This window comes from Mus musculus, chromosome 17 (genome assembly GCF_000001635.26).
Source record: "Mus musculus strain C57BL/6J chromosome 17, GRCm38.p6 C57BL/6J".
Lineage (NCBI taxonomy): Eukaryota > Metazoa > Chordata > Mammalia > Rodentia > Muridae > Mus > Mus musculus.
In genome coordinates, this window is record NC_000083.6 from 14963914 (window position 1) to 14978834 (window position 14921).

General features: G+C 40.0%; 1 protein-coding gene across 2 annotated transcripts; it reads right to left on the bottom strand.

Annotated features, from left to right (window-relative positions):
• Nucleotides 1-275: 275 nt before the first annotated feature.
• Gm3417 (predicted gene 3417) lies at nt 276-14899 on the bottom strand. 2 transcript variants are annotated; one of them, NM_001123368.1, is made up of 4 exons: nt 14643-14899; nt 6474-6680; nt 3633-3788; nt 276-442 (listed from the first exon to the last, which is right to left on the bottom strand). In NM_001123368.1, the coding sequence occupies exons 1-4, from the start codon at nt 14742-14744 to the stop codon at nt 332-334; spliced, it is 576 nt and encodes a 191-aa protein (NP_001116840.1). In that variant the 5' UTR covers nt 14745-14899; the 3' UTR covers nt 276-331. The 2 variants fall into 2 exon arrangements, with proteins under 2 accessions (NP_001116840.1, NP_001347590.1); NM_001360661.1 differs by lacking the exon at nt 3633-3788.
• Nucleotides 14900-14921: the final 22 nt, after the last annotated feature.

Genomic DNA, 14921 nt, shown 5'->3' on the forward strand with positions numbered 1-14921 from the left:
CACACTCTCAGACTTGTCTATCCTGGAGCTGACTATGTAGACCAGGCTGGCCTGGAACTCAGAGATCCATCCCCCTGTACCTCCCAAATGCTGAGATTAAAAAGGCACATGCCACCATGCCTGGCTATCCTAATTTTCTTAAACCTAAGAATAATTATACTTCTGTGTTGGAATATGTAAGAATTCATACCTACCTTTTCTACTGCTCTGAGGTAACATATATTAACAAGTAAGTATAACTGGCTTTCGCATGTGTAAGGTAACACGAGGCTCACAGATCTGTATATATCATTTATTTTGAAGGATGGGGGGTGAAAATGCTGGTCCTGAGCTATTCACAATAGAGAGCAAACACCAAGGCCAATACCACGTAAGACTCTGTTTCATGTTTAGCTTCTACCCAGTTGTCCCATGCCACATCCCAGATCCATCTGCTGGCAATCTGTGAGACAAAATTGAAAAGACTCAGATGGAATGTGTTAAGTAACTTAAATTACAGTAGCTTGGCTTTTTAAAATAGTGTGTGTCAGTTTCTCAGAAAGTTTTATTTAAGAAATAATTTGTTAGGCTGAGTCGGGTAACTTAAGTGATAACACACCAGCTCAAATTCCTGTGTTCCATCCTAGCACTACATAGAGATAGCTCAGCAGTTAAGAGTGTGCAGTGTTTCCACAAGACACAATTCCCTGTACCCACATTAGATGGCTTACATTACCTGTAACTCCAGCTCCCGGGGAATCCATCACTCTCGCCAATTCAGGTACCTGAATTCTTGAGCATAACCCCATGCTTCCAAACACACATCCATGTTTAAAAGGTTAAGTATTTTTATAAGATAAGCCTAATTTTCCATGTCATGGAGAATCAGGCTACTAATTGCCTTCCTTATTTTCTGGAGGCTGGTAGATGCCTTCTACTGAGTTCTAGGCAGGAACAGAGGGCTCTGTAATGGGGCCTATGAAGCCAGTGTACTGTGCTCCAGACCATGATAAGGGATCCTTCTTGCCACATTTAAAAATCTTCAGCCAAAAGCCTTGATAGGAGGGCCTTGTCTGGCAGCAACAGTGCCAGTTATACAAATAGGCCATGACTTATTTGTGATGCCTGCAAAGACAAGACAAGCTGTGCTATATCTGTGATGGATTCAAACTGACCTGAGGTTCCTTGTGGTTCCTCCTGAGAGACTATTTCCTCACCCCTTGAATGAGGTGGCCTTCTGATTTGCTCTAGGCAACAGAATGTGACACTGTACAGCTTAAGCGAGTGTCAAAAGTCCTGTAGTCTGGCCTCGCTTTTGTTGGAATGCTGTACAGGAGGACGGCTAGAATGTGGGGAAGCCCAATGGCAGCCAGCACTGCTGTCAGGCAAGGGGCAGGTTGTCTGAAATGTTCAGGACCAGCTGAGTTAGAGCAGTTGCAGCACACCAGTGAGCCTTCCTTCCAGATGACACAGGTGGTGACAGGCCGAGCAGCCTCACAGAATGGTGACCGAAATGCTGCCGTCTGAGAAACTCACTTCCAGACAGCTCATTATTCAGTCACACTAGCACTATATATAGCACATGTATGTATATTCTCCCATCCTACTAAGCCCAGCCTTGCCTTAGACCTCTGCTAAAATGCTCTTTCTGGCTTGGTACAGCCTGTTCCTTTATAGGCCATCGGCCAGCCTTCCCTTTTCTGGGGAGTCCCAAGCAGCGGCTCTGGCATATCACCCCTACTTTATCTTTTCTACAGAGAACTTACTGATGTCAAATAGGATAAATACATAAGAGCATTGTTATATTCTGTATTAGAACAGGTTTTTTGTTTGTTTGTTTGGTTGGTTGGTTTTCGAGACAGGGTTTCTCTGGGTAGCCCTGGCTGTCCTGGAACTCACTTTGTAGACCAGGCTGGCCTTGAACTCAGAAATCCACCTGCCTCTACTTCCCAAGTGCTGGATTTAAAGGTGTGCGCCACCACTGCCCAGCATAACAGTTTTTTTACTCCCTATTATAAAAAGAAATATGCTTATTAAGTTTCATATGTATCACTCTTAATGAATGGTTTCTTGTGAGTTAACCATTCCCCAACCCAGCTTAGAAGCACCCAGAGGCATATTAGGTTCATAGCAGAGACATAGCCATTACACGTGTCAGAAATGTGATTTGAGGCAAGACTGAATTCTGGAGTGACTGATAGGCTTATTTCCTGCCCCTTTCTACATGTAATCTGCTGTCTGAGGTGGAAGGTGGCCTATAGGGGTTAGCCTGTTGTCTTCTCTGAATAAAGTGCAACTTAAAGATTCAATTCCTGTCTATTCATGTCTCTGCCTGAATAGCATGAGCCCTGCTATTTAGTCATAGTAACACCACCTGTAACTTTCCTACTCTTCAGTGCATGGATTTCATGTGCTGCAGTTCCGCATGGACGTAGGACCTCCTCTGTCTGTAACTCTGAGCTCAGCACCCATCTGCCTGTCTATCACAGTCAGGGTTACTATTGTTGTGATGAAACTTCATGACCAAAAGCGACTTGAAGAGGACAGGGTTTGTTTGGCTTGCACATCCTGAATCACAGGTCCACTCAGAGAAACTGCAGCAAGAAAGCAAACTAAACAGGAACCTGGAGGCAGGGCCTGACACAGAGGCCATGGGGGCAATGCTTACCAGCCTGATCAGCACCCAGGAACCACCAGTCCAGGAATGGCACCATCCACAATGGGCTGGAGTCTCCCGAGTTAATCACTAATTAAGAAAGTGCCCTACAGGCTTGTCTACAGTCCAGTCTTATGGAGGCAACTTTTCAGTTGAGGCCCCCTCTTTTCATATGACTCTACCGTGTGTCAAGTTGATATAAAACTAGCCAGCACAGGTTGGAGAGATTGCTCAGTGGTTAAGAGCACTGCCGGGTCTTCCAGAGGTCCTGAGTTCAACTCCCAGCAACTACATGGTGGCTCACAAGCATCTATAATGGGATCTGATGCCCTCTTCTGGCATGCAGGTGTACATGCAGATAGAGCACTTATACATTAAATAAATAAAATTAAATCTAAAACAAACAAACAAACAAACAAACAAACAAACTAGCCAGCACAATTGACCCTTGTCAACTTAACACATAAATATACTATTGTTAAACCATAACTTTCCTTTCTGGTTCATCCCTAAAAAATCACACATTAATACCAATATTAAATTATAAACATTCTTCATTGCCTAATATGCCTAAATGAAACGTACTGGTTAACTAATATTTATTTCTTTTGATCTTTTCAAGATAGGGTCTCTCTATGTAGCTCTGCAATCCTGGAACTCAATATGTTGAGTAGGATGGCCCTGAACTCACAAAGATCCACCTGCCTCTGCCTCCCAAGTCCTGGGATCAAAGGCGTGTACCACCAGGCTTACTGGTTAGTTTATTTCAATGATACTTAAGCTACCAAAATTGGTATGACCAAGAAACAAGCTATATAATCTAGCCAATTATTGATAGCAAAAATGTATTCCTAGGTAAGTACTTTTCAGATAATTTGTAATGAAAACAAAAAGTCTTTTTAACAAAATGATCTGTGCATCCAAGTTCCTTCAGGATCCATCCCTGGGGACACTTCACAGCTCAAAGGAACAGATGTTGGGTCGTCGGGGCACTTACATTTATTGCTTGACCAGTCTTTTGAATAAATAATACTTGTATAATGAATTTATAACGATGGTATGCAAATTCTTTGACTGCTGCCAATATTCCATCTGCCAATTCAAGTGACAAATGAGGGGCTTTGTCATCATATTTGACATCTTTAAGACTGTCCTTTAAAAAAAATTAAGAGAGATGTTTCAATTCTCAAACCAAATGTTTTTATATAAATACAAAGCATGTATCTAAATAATACATACAACTGTTTTAAAATACACAAGTTCCTGAAGATGACCATATGTTTATACTTACCAATTTATTTTTAATAACAATTTTGGAAAAATTGCTTTTGAAATTATGTTCAGTTGTCAAAGCCAGGTCTGGTGTCACATGCCTATAATTCCAGCACTCAGAAGGCAAGTGGCTCTTTATAAGTTCTAGGCCATCCTATCCTATCCTATACAGTGAGTTCCGGGCCAACCAAAGCTACAATAGTGAGACCCTGTCCCAAAAATACTAAGTTCAACTGCCCTTCATGATCAACAGCGGAGCTGTAAGTTTCTGCTTTGAAGGCTGCTCTGTCAACTTGTTGTAAATAACCCAGTTTCCATTCTCACTAAGGAGACAAGAGACTTTCAAAGAGTTTCTGGAAATCCATAGTAAAGGAAGGATACATTTTGTGTTTATGTGTACATAAAAATTTGGATTGCGCTTTCCAAATGCCTGTTATTTCTGGGCCCAGAGTTGGTTTGTGTCACTGCTATGTTCTCTGGGTCAGAACTTATTTCTCTCTCTTACTCCCTATGACAACTCTGACTTACCATATCTACCACCAAGCCAACATCTATGACAAGGAGATGTAGCTCACAGACCACAAAGCAGGATCCTTTCTTTTTTTAAAAAAAAAAATTCAGATTTACTTTAAATGCATGATTGTTTTGTCTCATATGTGCCTGTGCACCACATGTGTGCCTAGTGCCAATGGAGGCCAGAGAGGGAGCTGTATGTCACAGAACTAGAGTTATAAATGGTTGTAAGCCACCACGTGGGTTCTCTGGAAAAGTAGCCAGTGCTCATAACTGCTGAGCAATCTCTTCATTCCAGGGGCCTTTCTTACAAAACGAGAGTGAAGCTGATCGATAACAAAGCTTTTAATTAACTGCCTTTCTGGAGTGCACCCAGGACTCTACACTGAGTTCTGGTGATAACAGGCAGACTCCTATCACTCCGACTCACAGGAACAAAAAGTCAAGTAGATGTCTTTCCTCCATCCTCCTGGCCTGCTCCTTCTGCCCCTTTCTTCTCTTCTCTCTGCAACTACTGCTATTGGCTCGCTGACCCGGTCCTTCCATATGCACAGCTGGCTGGAGGCCTGCACTGGGGCTTGGATCTCTCTTCCCAATACTCAGCATCGTCTACTTGCTTTTGACTCTAACTCAGGTTCAAGGGCAGTCTTTTCTGAGAGTAGTCCCAGCACCATGGCTTGTTGAGTCTCTCCAGCTCCATATGCTGACCTCACTTTGGCCTAAGGTCCCTGGGATGACCTCTGTAAATGTGGTTTGTACCCAGGCTATGTATTCAATTTTGTTTAATTTCGTTTATGGGATAGGGTCAAGTAGGAGAACAAAAATATACACTCTTAGATCACATATGCTATTTGTGTTGCTCAAAATTCTTTCCCCAAACTTTAAGTTATAATAGGTTTGCCAAATATCACTTAGTTTTTAATATACAGTTAGCTATGGAGGGATGGGAGGTGGTAGAGAGGTTCAGAGTATGCTACCTTAAAATAAGTTTCCTTCTCATATTATTTTGACCCAAAAATTACTTGAAAAATTGTGGGTGCTGTAGCCTGGCCTTCCTTATTTTTCCTGAAAGCAGGAACTAAACTCTCACAACAAAGTTCCTTTCCAGTACCAGGAGAAAGGAAGACTACTGTCAGAGATGGAAAAGGAGGCAGAGCACAGCACTTCTTCAAGTGGCCTTGTGTTCCCAGGCACAGAGCTTTCTAGGATTGCCCCCTCAGCCCACACAGCTTTAATCAGACTTTCTGATTTTTCTAATCCAGATCCCACTAGTACACAGTAGCTTGACTCTGCCTTTCCACACCTTGGTTTTTTTTAATGGGATCCATTGGTAGATCAATGGAATGTGAACACAAGTCTGATTTCACATAGCAAACATCAGGTTCTCCAAAGCCACCCTGAGCCAGGTATAAAAAGGCATGATTAGAACAGACATACTTAGCATCTGGAAGAATGTCCACCTTGATTCCTTGACCTATGAAAGCAAGTGTTTTTATTGAAGATAACCTCCAGTGGACACATTTAGAATTAGCATTAGTACAAATCACTGCCACTGTGATTTTTAGCACAGCCTTTTTCAATGCATCTATTTGGCCTGTTCAGAAGAGACAGACCCAGGTGAAGGGTTGGAAGCTTAGCCAGGCAGCATCTGCAGCTGAAGCTGTTGTGTGGGACATGGTTTCACTGCGTAAGCACACCATCTTTTGGTACCACCCATGCAGTTACTGACCTGGAAGAAATGCCTTTTCCCCATACCACTAAAACCAGTTTGCTTTCCACTAGCAAAGCCACCAGTGCATGTTTCCTGTCCTACATGCAGTGCATCAAATATCTAACCCATACCAGAATTTAGTTTACAAGAGACTGGCTGTCTTTCTCCTTAGATTCAGACTGAGTTTAACAAACACTAAGAAGATTATAGGACCATTTAGTCTCCATATTTTCACAGGCAGTCTCTATAGTGAATGGACACACACACACACACACACACACACACACACACACATACACACTTTGTGTCTACCACTGAGCTATATCCCTGGTCCCTAATTACCTTTAATATCTGCTGGATTTTAGTTTCTACCAAATGTGCTTGAAATTTCTTCAGTGGCTCCATTCTGTATGAATTAGCAAACTTTAATTTTGCCAGGGCACTTTTCCATTCTTTGCCTACATCAGCAATTGAGTCATCAAACGGAGGTTCCACGTACTGAACATCATGAAAAGACTCTCTCAGTCTTTCTCTTAAGATCTGTGCATACTGAAAGAGGAAGGGAGAGAGACTGCATTTTAGAATTTAAGAATATCCATCAGTGGAGACAGAGCCAGGAAACCTGAAATCTTTTAGGCAGCCACTTCTACACAGTCCATAAATCCCAGATTGTTAGCTTTCAACTTGAGGGAGCCTATGCTTTGTGTAGACACAGCATAACAGTTTCCATTGTCAGTTTGAGACTAAATAACCACCTAAAGAGAGGCATTCGGGCTTGCCGATTGAGGATGACACTGATTTGGTTAACTAAAGTGAGAAGACCTACCCACCGTGGGTGGCACCACTCCCTAGGAAGGAGACAGTGATGTGCACCAGTAATCACTGCCCTCTGCCTCCTGAGTGTGGCTCCAAGGTGATCAGACACCTCTCACTCCTGTTGCCATGCCTTCTCTGTATTAGTGGCCTGGGACCACGATTCTAAAAGAGACTTGCTCTATTAAGTTACTTTTCTAAGGATATTTTATCACACAATAGGAACAGCAACTAAGACATACACCACACAGATATACAAACTTGGACGCATGTATTTAGACTACCCACAAAATATCGAAAAGAACCAGAAACAAGAGTAGCCTGCAGAATGGCTGAGGGATAAAGATAAAACAACTTTTTGTGCTTCCTTCCTGCCTACAATCATTAAAATATTATACATAAATTTATTTCACATATAGTTATTTTAAAAAGTAGTATCTTTGGGTTACACATTTATAAATATTTATTTATTTATTTATTTATTTATTTATTTATTTATTTATTATTAAGTACACTGTAGCTGTCTTCAGATGCACCAGAAGAGGGTGTCAGATCTCATTACGGATGGTCGTGAGCCACCATGTAGTTGCTGGGATTTGAATTCAGGACCTTTGGAAGAACAGTCGGTGCTCTTAACCACTGAGTCATCTCGCCAGCCCACATTTATAAATCTTCACTTGAAAAGATAACAAAAGCAGATATATGTACGTGTACATACACACACACACACACACACACACACACACACACACACACATATATATATCAGTCCATGATTTTTGACATGTGATTTTTTAACATGATATTTCCTTCTAAAATATACAATTTGTATTACAATAGTTACTTAGAGCCCTAGAGGTGTGTCCAACCTGTGGCTGACTGGTGGGCTCATGCTCCAGGCTATCTATGAGTGCTGTGAATACAACCCAGCACATTGTAGATGACAATGTCACATAGCGGTTTCAAAAGGCTGAATACCACACTACAGCAGTTCCTGGATTAACTTTCAGCCTCTCATTTAAAGTGGCAAGATTCATTTTCATAATAACCAGGCATTTCTTTCCTGTATCTAATTGCTTGGCTAGAAGGAGTGAAGGGACATGTTTGCCCTACTTCCGATATTAGAGGACAAATTCTACTACTGAATATGGCGTTAGCTATGGGTTTTTAATATATGGCCTTTTAATGTTGTGATAATTCCTGTTATTGTTTTGTTCAGTATTCTTATTGTGAAAGGGTAAAATTTGACGGATAACAAGTTTTCTCATTAGTTGCATATGACTATATATCATATTGCTTCGTGTTATGTAGTGCACTACACTGGGAGGCTTTTAATGACTTATCGTTGCATTCCGGAAAACTTAGGCATGGCGTAGAATTCTTAGAATTGAAAACAGCATGCTAGGATTTTTTTTTAACATGTTTAGTTTTTTGCTTTAATATTCATTAGGGCAATTAATTTTACTTTTTGGTTTATTTATTTATTTACCAGCAGTTGATTGTGTATGCTGTGGTATTAAAGTAACTAAGACACACATAAACATACACGTTCAAATTTGTGTGTTCATATCTATTTATGTGCTAGCCTAACTGAAGAGCAGTTCACTGAGATGTATAGATTTGGGATTTAGTTTATTTCAGCACACAATTTTTTTATTTGTAAGTTTTTAATAATAAAATTTATTAAAATTCGAGGGCTGAAGATCAAACCCAGGGCCTCACCCATGGTAGGCAGATGATCTATAAAAGACAAATCCAGCACTGTCCATTATTTTGACAGACTTATTGTTCAAATTTCCTACTATAATGCTAGATTAGTGTATTTCTCCTTTAAACCTATACATTTTCCTCTCATACACACATTGATGCTCTATCAGCTGCATATTTGCAAGAATTAATGTATCCTAGGCAACTGGCCCCATTCTTGATAAACAGTGACCCATTTTTTGCTGATAACTTTATTTGCTTTGGTTTTTGCTTTGTCTGAAGTCTATAGCTACTCAGTTAATTCTGATATTAGTGTATCTTTCTTCACCTGTCTCCTTTTTTTTTTTTTTCTTTTTTTTTTTTTTTTAAAGATTTATTTATTATTATATGTAAGTACACTGTAGCTGTCTTCAGACACACCAGAAGAGGGAGTCAGATCTTGTTACAGATGGTTGTGAGCCACCATGTGGTTGCTGGGTTTTGAACTCTGGACCTTCGGAAGAGCAGTCGGGTGCTCTTACCCACTGAGCCATCTCACCAGCCCCACCTGTCTCCTTTTATGTATGTGTATTTTAAGTGCGTTTACTATAAACACAGTTGAGTCTTATTTTAATCCATTCTGACAACTGTGTTTAAATTGCTGTACTTGGACTGCTGACATTCAGTGATCGCTAGGATACACCTGGATGAGTATCGATCCCATATGCTACTCTGCTCTATGAGATGCCCTTGTTCTTCTGGTCCTCCATTCTTTTCTGTTGTGCTTTGAGAATCTAACATGACTCCTCTAATTCTTTAACACATGTGTCTCTCTTCCCTGGCCTCCTCTCTTAGCTGTAGACTTTGGCATGTGCAGGCAAGGCAAGTCAACTGACACTTCAACTGCAAGGTTAAAATGACTCAAGTTCTTCCCTCCCTCTCCTTCTCTTACACAGCCATTCATCTCACCTCTGGGTACATTAACAAGTATTCATGTGCAAACATAATTTTATATATATTTCCTGTTATCTTTTTTTAACAAACCATTATCTGTTACAGCAGTGGTTCTCAACCCTTTAACACAGCTCTTCATGTTACAGTGAACCTCATCTGTAAAACTCGTTCATTGCTACCTCATAACTAATTTTGCCGCTGTTATGAATCATAATGTAAGTATCTGATATGCAACCTCCAACAAGTTCAGAACAGCTGTTAGAGGAAAAAGAGGAACATTAAAAGTTTTTAATTAATCTTCATTTACTCTAATACTCTTAGCTATATTCAAATTTCTGATTTCCTTTTTATTTTTTCTGTTACCATTTTGCATAAGGCAGGTTTATTGGAGATAAATTTCTTTCGTTATTTTGTCCAAAAATCCTTTCTCATTTCATTTTAGTTTTGCAGGGTATAAAATCCTAGGTAGTACAAAGAATGCACATGGTGGGACCCACGGCTCTAACTGCATATGTAGCAGAGGATGGCCTAGTCAGTCATCAATGGGAGAAGAGGCCCTTGGTTCTGTGAAGGCTCTAAGTCCTAGTGTAGGGGAATGCCAGGGCCAGGAAGTAGGAGTGGGTGGGTGGGGGAAGGAGGAGGGGATAGAGGGTTTTCAGAGGGGAAACCAGGAAAGGGGATAACATTTGAAATGTAAATAAAATATCTAATTTAAAAAAAAAAAAAACAATCCTAGGTTGTCACATTTCTTCTCTGAATACTTTTACTTCTGTTTTTCATATCTGAGAATGAATGTAATTCTTATAGTTAGTATGTTTCTCTTCTGGCTTCTTTTCAGACTTTTCTTCATCTTTAATTTTTGTAGTTTGAGAATATATGCCTACATATAGATTTTGTTTGGGCATGTTTTTCTGCTGTGTTCTCTGACCTTCCTGGCACTGTGGTGGCCTCTGAGTTATTTTAATTTACTGGACTTATATTCCTTATATTCTATTTTCTGTCTGGAATTTCTATTATGAATAATCTACAACTTCTTTTATTTTTATTTTTTTAAGATTTATTTATTTTTGTATATGAGTACACCATTGCTCTCTTCAGACACACCAGAAGAGGGCATCAGATCTCAACAGATGGTTGTGAGCCACCATGTGGTTGCTGGGAATTGAACTCAGGACCTCTGGAAGAGCAGTTGGCACTCTTACCACTGAGCCATCTCTCCAGCCCAATTTACAACTTCTATAACTGCCTCAAAAATTTTAAACATTCTTCCCTTTTCAGCCTGTGCTTTTTAAAGTTGTGAATATTTCTATTGATACCTTTATTCCTCTCGTGTGTGGACCTAGTGCTTACTGTCTTTGTGGTGTTCTCCATCCAGTATGCCTTGCGATTTAAAAAAAAAAAAAAAAAAAAAAAGAAAGATTTATTTTATCTATGTGAGTACACTGTAGCTGTCTTCAGACACTCCAGAAGAGGGCATCCGATCCCATTCCAGATGGTTGTGAGCCACCATGTGGTTGCTGGGAACTTCACTTTAGATCTCTGGAAGAGTAGTCAGTTCTCTTAACTGCTGGGCCATCTCTCCAGCCCAATGCCTTGTAATTTTTTTTTCTGGGTAACCAAACCAATTCATAGTGTGAGAACTTCTATAAAAGGCCTCAAGTTAATGTGGCTGTTGTAATGCACAGGAGAAAAGGATGTAGTCTAAATCCTATGACTAGGTCTTAGGTCTTAAATGAGCCTTAAATGTGCTTAAATGTGCTTATGGACTGTGAACTTCACAATTTTTTCTCAGGTATCTTGTCCACACCGCCTTCTCTCTTCCTTAAGAACAGAAAATCTAGAAAGGGCTGGAGTTGATTCACTTTCAATAGTTCACCTTTGCTTTGCAAATCTCAATAGCTTAAGTCTAGTTTACTAATTTCTCAAGAGGGCAGATTTTCTGCAGACCATAAACACATACGCACACACACACCACCACCACCACCACCACCACCACCACCACCACCCCTCCTTGCTAAAAGCAAGACTGCTAAATAACTAAGTTTCTCTGGAAATTTTAACTCATATATATATAAATTAAATATTAATCTTAATACACATATGTATACATTTACTATATGAATATTATGTGAATATATATTATTATACATATACCACATACACATGCGAGTGAAGAACTCTTAATAATTCATCAGATACATTTCAGATTTTCATATCCTATCACTAAAAGCTTGAGCTTTGGTGTGTTAAGTCTCTGTACCATCACTAACTTTTATGGTAGCAATCTGTCCTATAATCGCTTTTCTAATGTAAGAACTGATTTTGTTTGCCACTTTTTGTCATTTACGATGTAAGGATTTCAACTTCCTTACATTAAGAGCTTGTAGTTCTGCTTTTGACATATATTATAGCTGTGTGTGGTACTCTGGGTCTAGTTTTATTTTAGCTGGGCATAGTATTCTAGATCTAGTTTTCTTTCAGTAAAGATCACGTCCCTGATTCAGACTGTTTCTGAGACGCCTACTTTCTCTTCCCTAGTTAGTTTCCTTAAAAACGTTTATATCACTGGTTTCAAGTATGCCTCGGCAGGAGTTTCTGTCTCTTACGCCTGGTATTCCCTGCGACTCTGGTTTAAAAGGCATTTTCATATCTGTGACTTTTCATCTATTATTTAGAATGGTATTTGTTACCCTTCCTTTTTCTTTAGTGACTTAAATAACGTGACTGTTAAGGCACTTCACTGACAGAATACCCTTCCAGAACTTCCCCTCCCTCATGCCAGCCTTCTGTCTGTGATAGTGAATGTTAATTCTATTCACTGCACATACTCTGATATTGTATTTATGTATGGAAAGATAACTCAACCTGTCTCTTAAGGCGTGCCTACTATCTTCTGTTGAACTACAGTCTACTCAAGGGATACAGTTACTAATGCACTATCACTAATAGTGTTTTCAAGGTTATATGATTCTTCTGGGAATAGAACACACGGAGCCTCATATTAACTCTTAATGAACCTACTACTTTTAAAAATGCATTTCTGACATTTCTTTATGTATACTAGTCACATGATTTATTATACTTATTAAAAGTACTTTATTCTTTCAGTTGATATGAAACCTTTATAATCTTTAAAAAAACATCAAATTTGTTATCAAAACTAGCTACTAAGAGGCATTTATCTACATGGAGCCTCCTTACAAAATTTAAATAAACAGTTTACTCGTGTCATAATTTCAATGATATCCAATTATTTAGCAAAAATGTTATTTGCTAATGTTTATGGTTTTCAAATACATATGCTTGAGAGACTGATAAAGTTGCCAATTTTTAATAATGTTCTTAAGGTTTTGAAATCTTTGGTTACAATGACCTAACTCCGGCTAAGCAAAAGCATATTATACTGGAAAGACGGAGTTCTCGCAGACAGGAGAACACTCCAGTTTGCATCTGCCATTATAACAAACCGTGTATTAAGTTCATTAACTTAATTTGGTTTTATCCCTACAAAGTCTGAGTAGTCACTTAACCCACTGAAGCCCTGCCCAATGTGAGGTGAGCTACATCTCCGAAAACATTCCCACCAGAGAGAAGAGAGGGCCACCGGGAGTCAGCAGCTCTCGGAGACTCAGTGGCTCCCAGCACCCACATGCTGGCTCACAACCACACTCTCATGTCACTTACATGCTGCATAGACACATACCCAAACTCACACACACAGAAGACAAAAAAAATAACTGGATATAAATGGATACAGGGTAGGTAAAATCAAGTGGTGCTCATTTGATTCAGGTGTCTTGATTTTTCATTTTCTCAGAAATACAGAAATCACTGGCCACTTGAAAATAACTTTTGGTGTTAGGGTTAGTAAACATGTGTGGGATTCTATTTTAAATTCTTAATTATTGGCATATTCAAAGTTTTTACCTTCAGAAGGCTAGATTTTTAAGAAATATAGATCTATAGATATAGATCAATCAAATAAGATGCCTTGCTCCATGTACCCTTGTTTCTAGATTTTACTAAATGTGTATTTTCGGGTTGAATCCGGGCTCGTTCAACTTTCAAAATGGGCAGTAGATTCCTAGATTCACTCTTGTCTGTCTCAAAGTATAGAAATCTTTAGTGTTCATAACCCAAACATTAATATTAATATAGTATTATGTTTGGCAATTAGACATAGCTCATTGTTCTTTTTCCTAGGTGTGTGAACTCAGCATGCTTACTTTTCTATTTGTTCTTTTCTTTGTAAAACACTGACACTAAAAAGACATTCAAACCTGAAGTCTTGCCATCACTCTGGGGTCATCTCAAAATAGTTCAGTTCTAAAAACCCGTGTGTTTTGTTATATCTAGCTTCATCCTACCTATCACTCATGAGCCACATGAAGTAGGTATGGAAAGAAGCCACTAGGTGTCCTCAGACACAGGTCCTAAGCTCAACACTATTTTGCAACCTTGTGCAAAATGTTTTCCCTCATTGCCTCAATAGATAGACCCCTGATTGCACGAACGGTTTTCAAAGGACAATCATACAGAAATGCCAGTGTTCTACTGAAATGATCTTTTTCACTGGTATCAGAGAAATCACTAACTATCTTAAATTTTTCCTTATATAGTCTTCAAATAACAAACTAATATTCTTTAAAACTAAAAGCACTTCACTGATCAGCACATCAGTTTTTCCCCCCCTAGGGGTGTGTGCGCGCGCGCTTGCTTGTGTAAATATTAATGTGCATATGGTATAAACTCACTAGAGGTTGGTAAGTTACATATATACTAAAATTGCATTTGTAAGGTGTAATACAACTACTTGATAATTCTGGACATTTGCAAGTCTGAAAAGAATTGAGGATGCCTGTGTAAAAATCCTTGGATTTAACAACAAAATATCCTGAGCCTTCAACATCTGATAGACGTTGTTCCGCCTAAACTCAGTTTCGCGCTGGTCAAAAAAACGGAAGAAGGGCGGGCAGCCGTCCTGGGCTCCGGGCAGACAGGGAACAAGCTTCATCTAAAGGGTGGGAAGGCTGTCTTGGGCCTCCGGTCTCCACTCACTGACTCCTTCTCGAACATGCTAGGCTTCCTTTCTCTCTTAGACACCGGGGATTGATGCGTTTGGCCGGTGGGCGTCTTCGCCATTCGGCCTCGCCGCTCCATCTTGATCGGCTCACCGGGACGCCTCCGCCCTCCGCCCTCCGCCCTCCGCCGTGTAACTGCCCAACGGCCCTGCTCAGATGCCGCGGAGCACAGGGCTCGCGCCTACGCCGCGTGCAGCCGCGTCCCGGAAGCCGGGGAAGAGAGGCACGTGAGTCATCAGAGGGCGCCGCATCCCGG

What these genes read in the sequence shown, in the direction of transcription:
- Gm3417 (NM_001123368.1), bottom strand. Translation starts at nt 14,744, where the DNA reads ATGGAGCGGCGAGGCCGAATGGCGAAGACGCCCACCGGCCAAACGCAT. An exon ending in GCATGTTCGAGAAGGAGTCA is followed by an intron (nt 6,681 to 14,642) that starts GTGAGTGGAGAC and finishes TTCCTCTTTCAG; the next exon opens with TATGCACAGATCTTAAGAGA. An exon ending in AGACTGGTCAAGCAATAAAT is followed by an intron (nt 443 to 3,632) that starts GTAAGTGCCCCG and finishes TTTGTCTCACAG; the next exon opens with ATTGCCAGCAGATGGATCTG.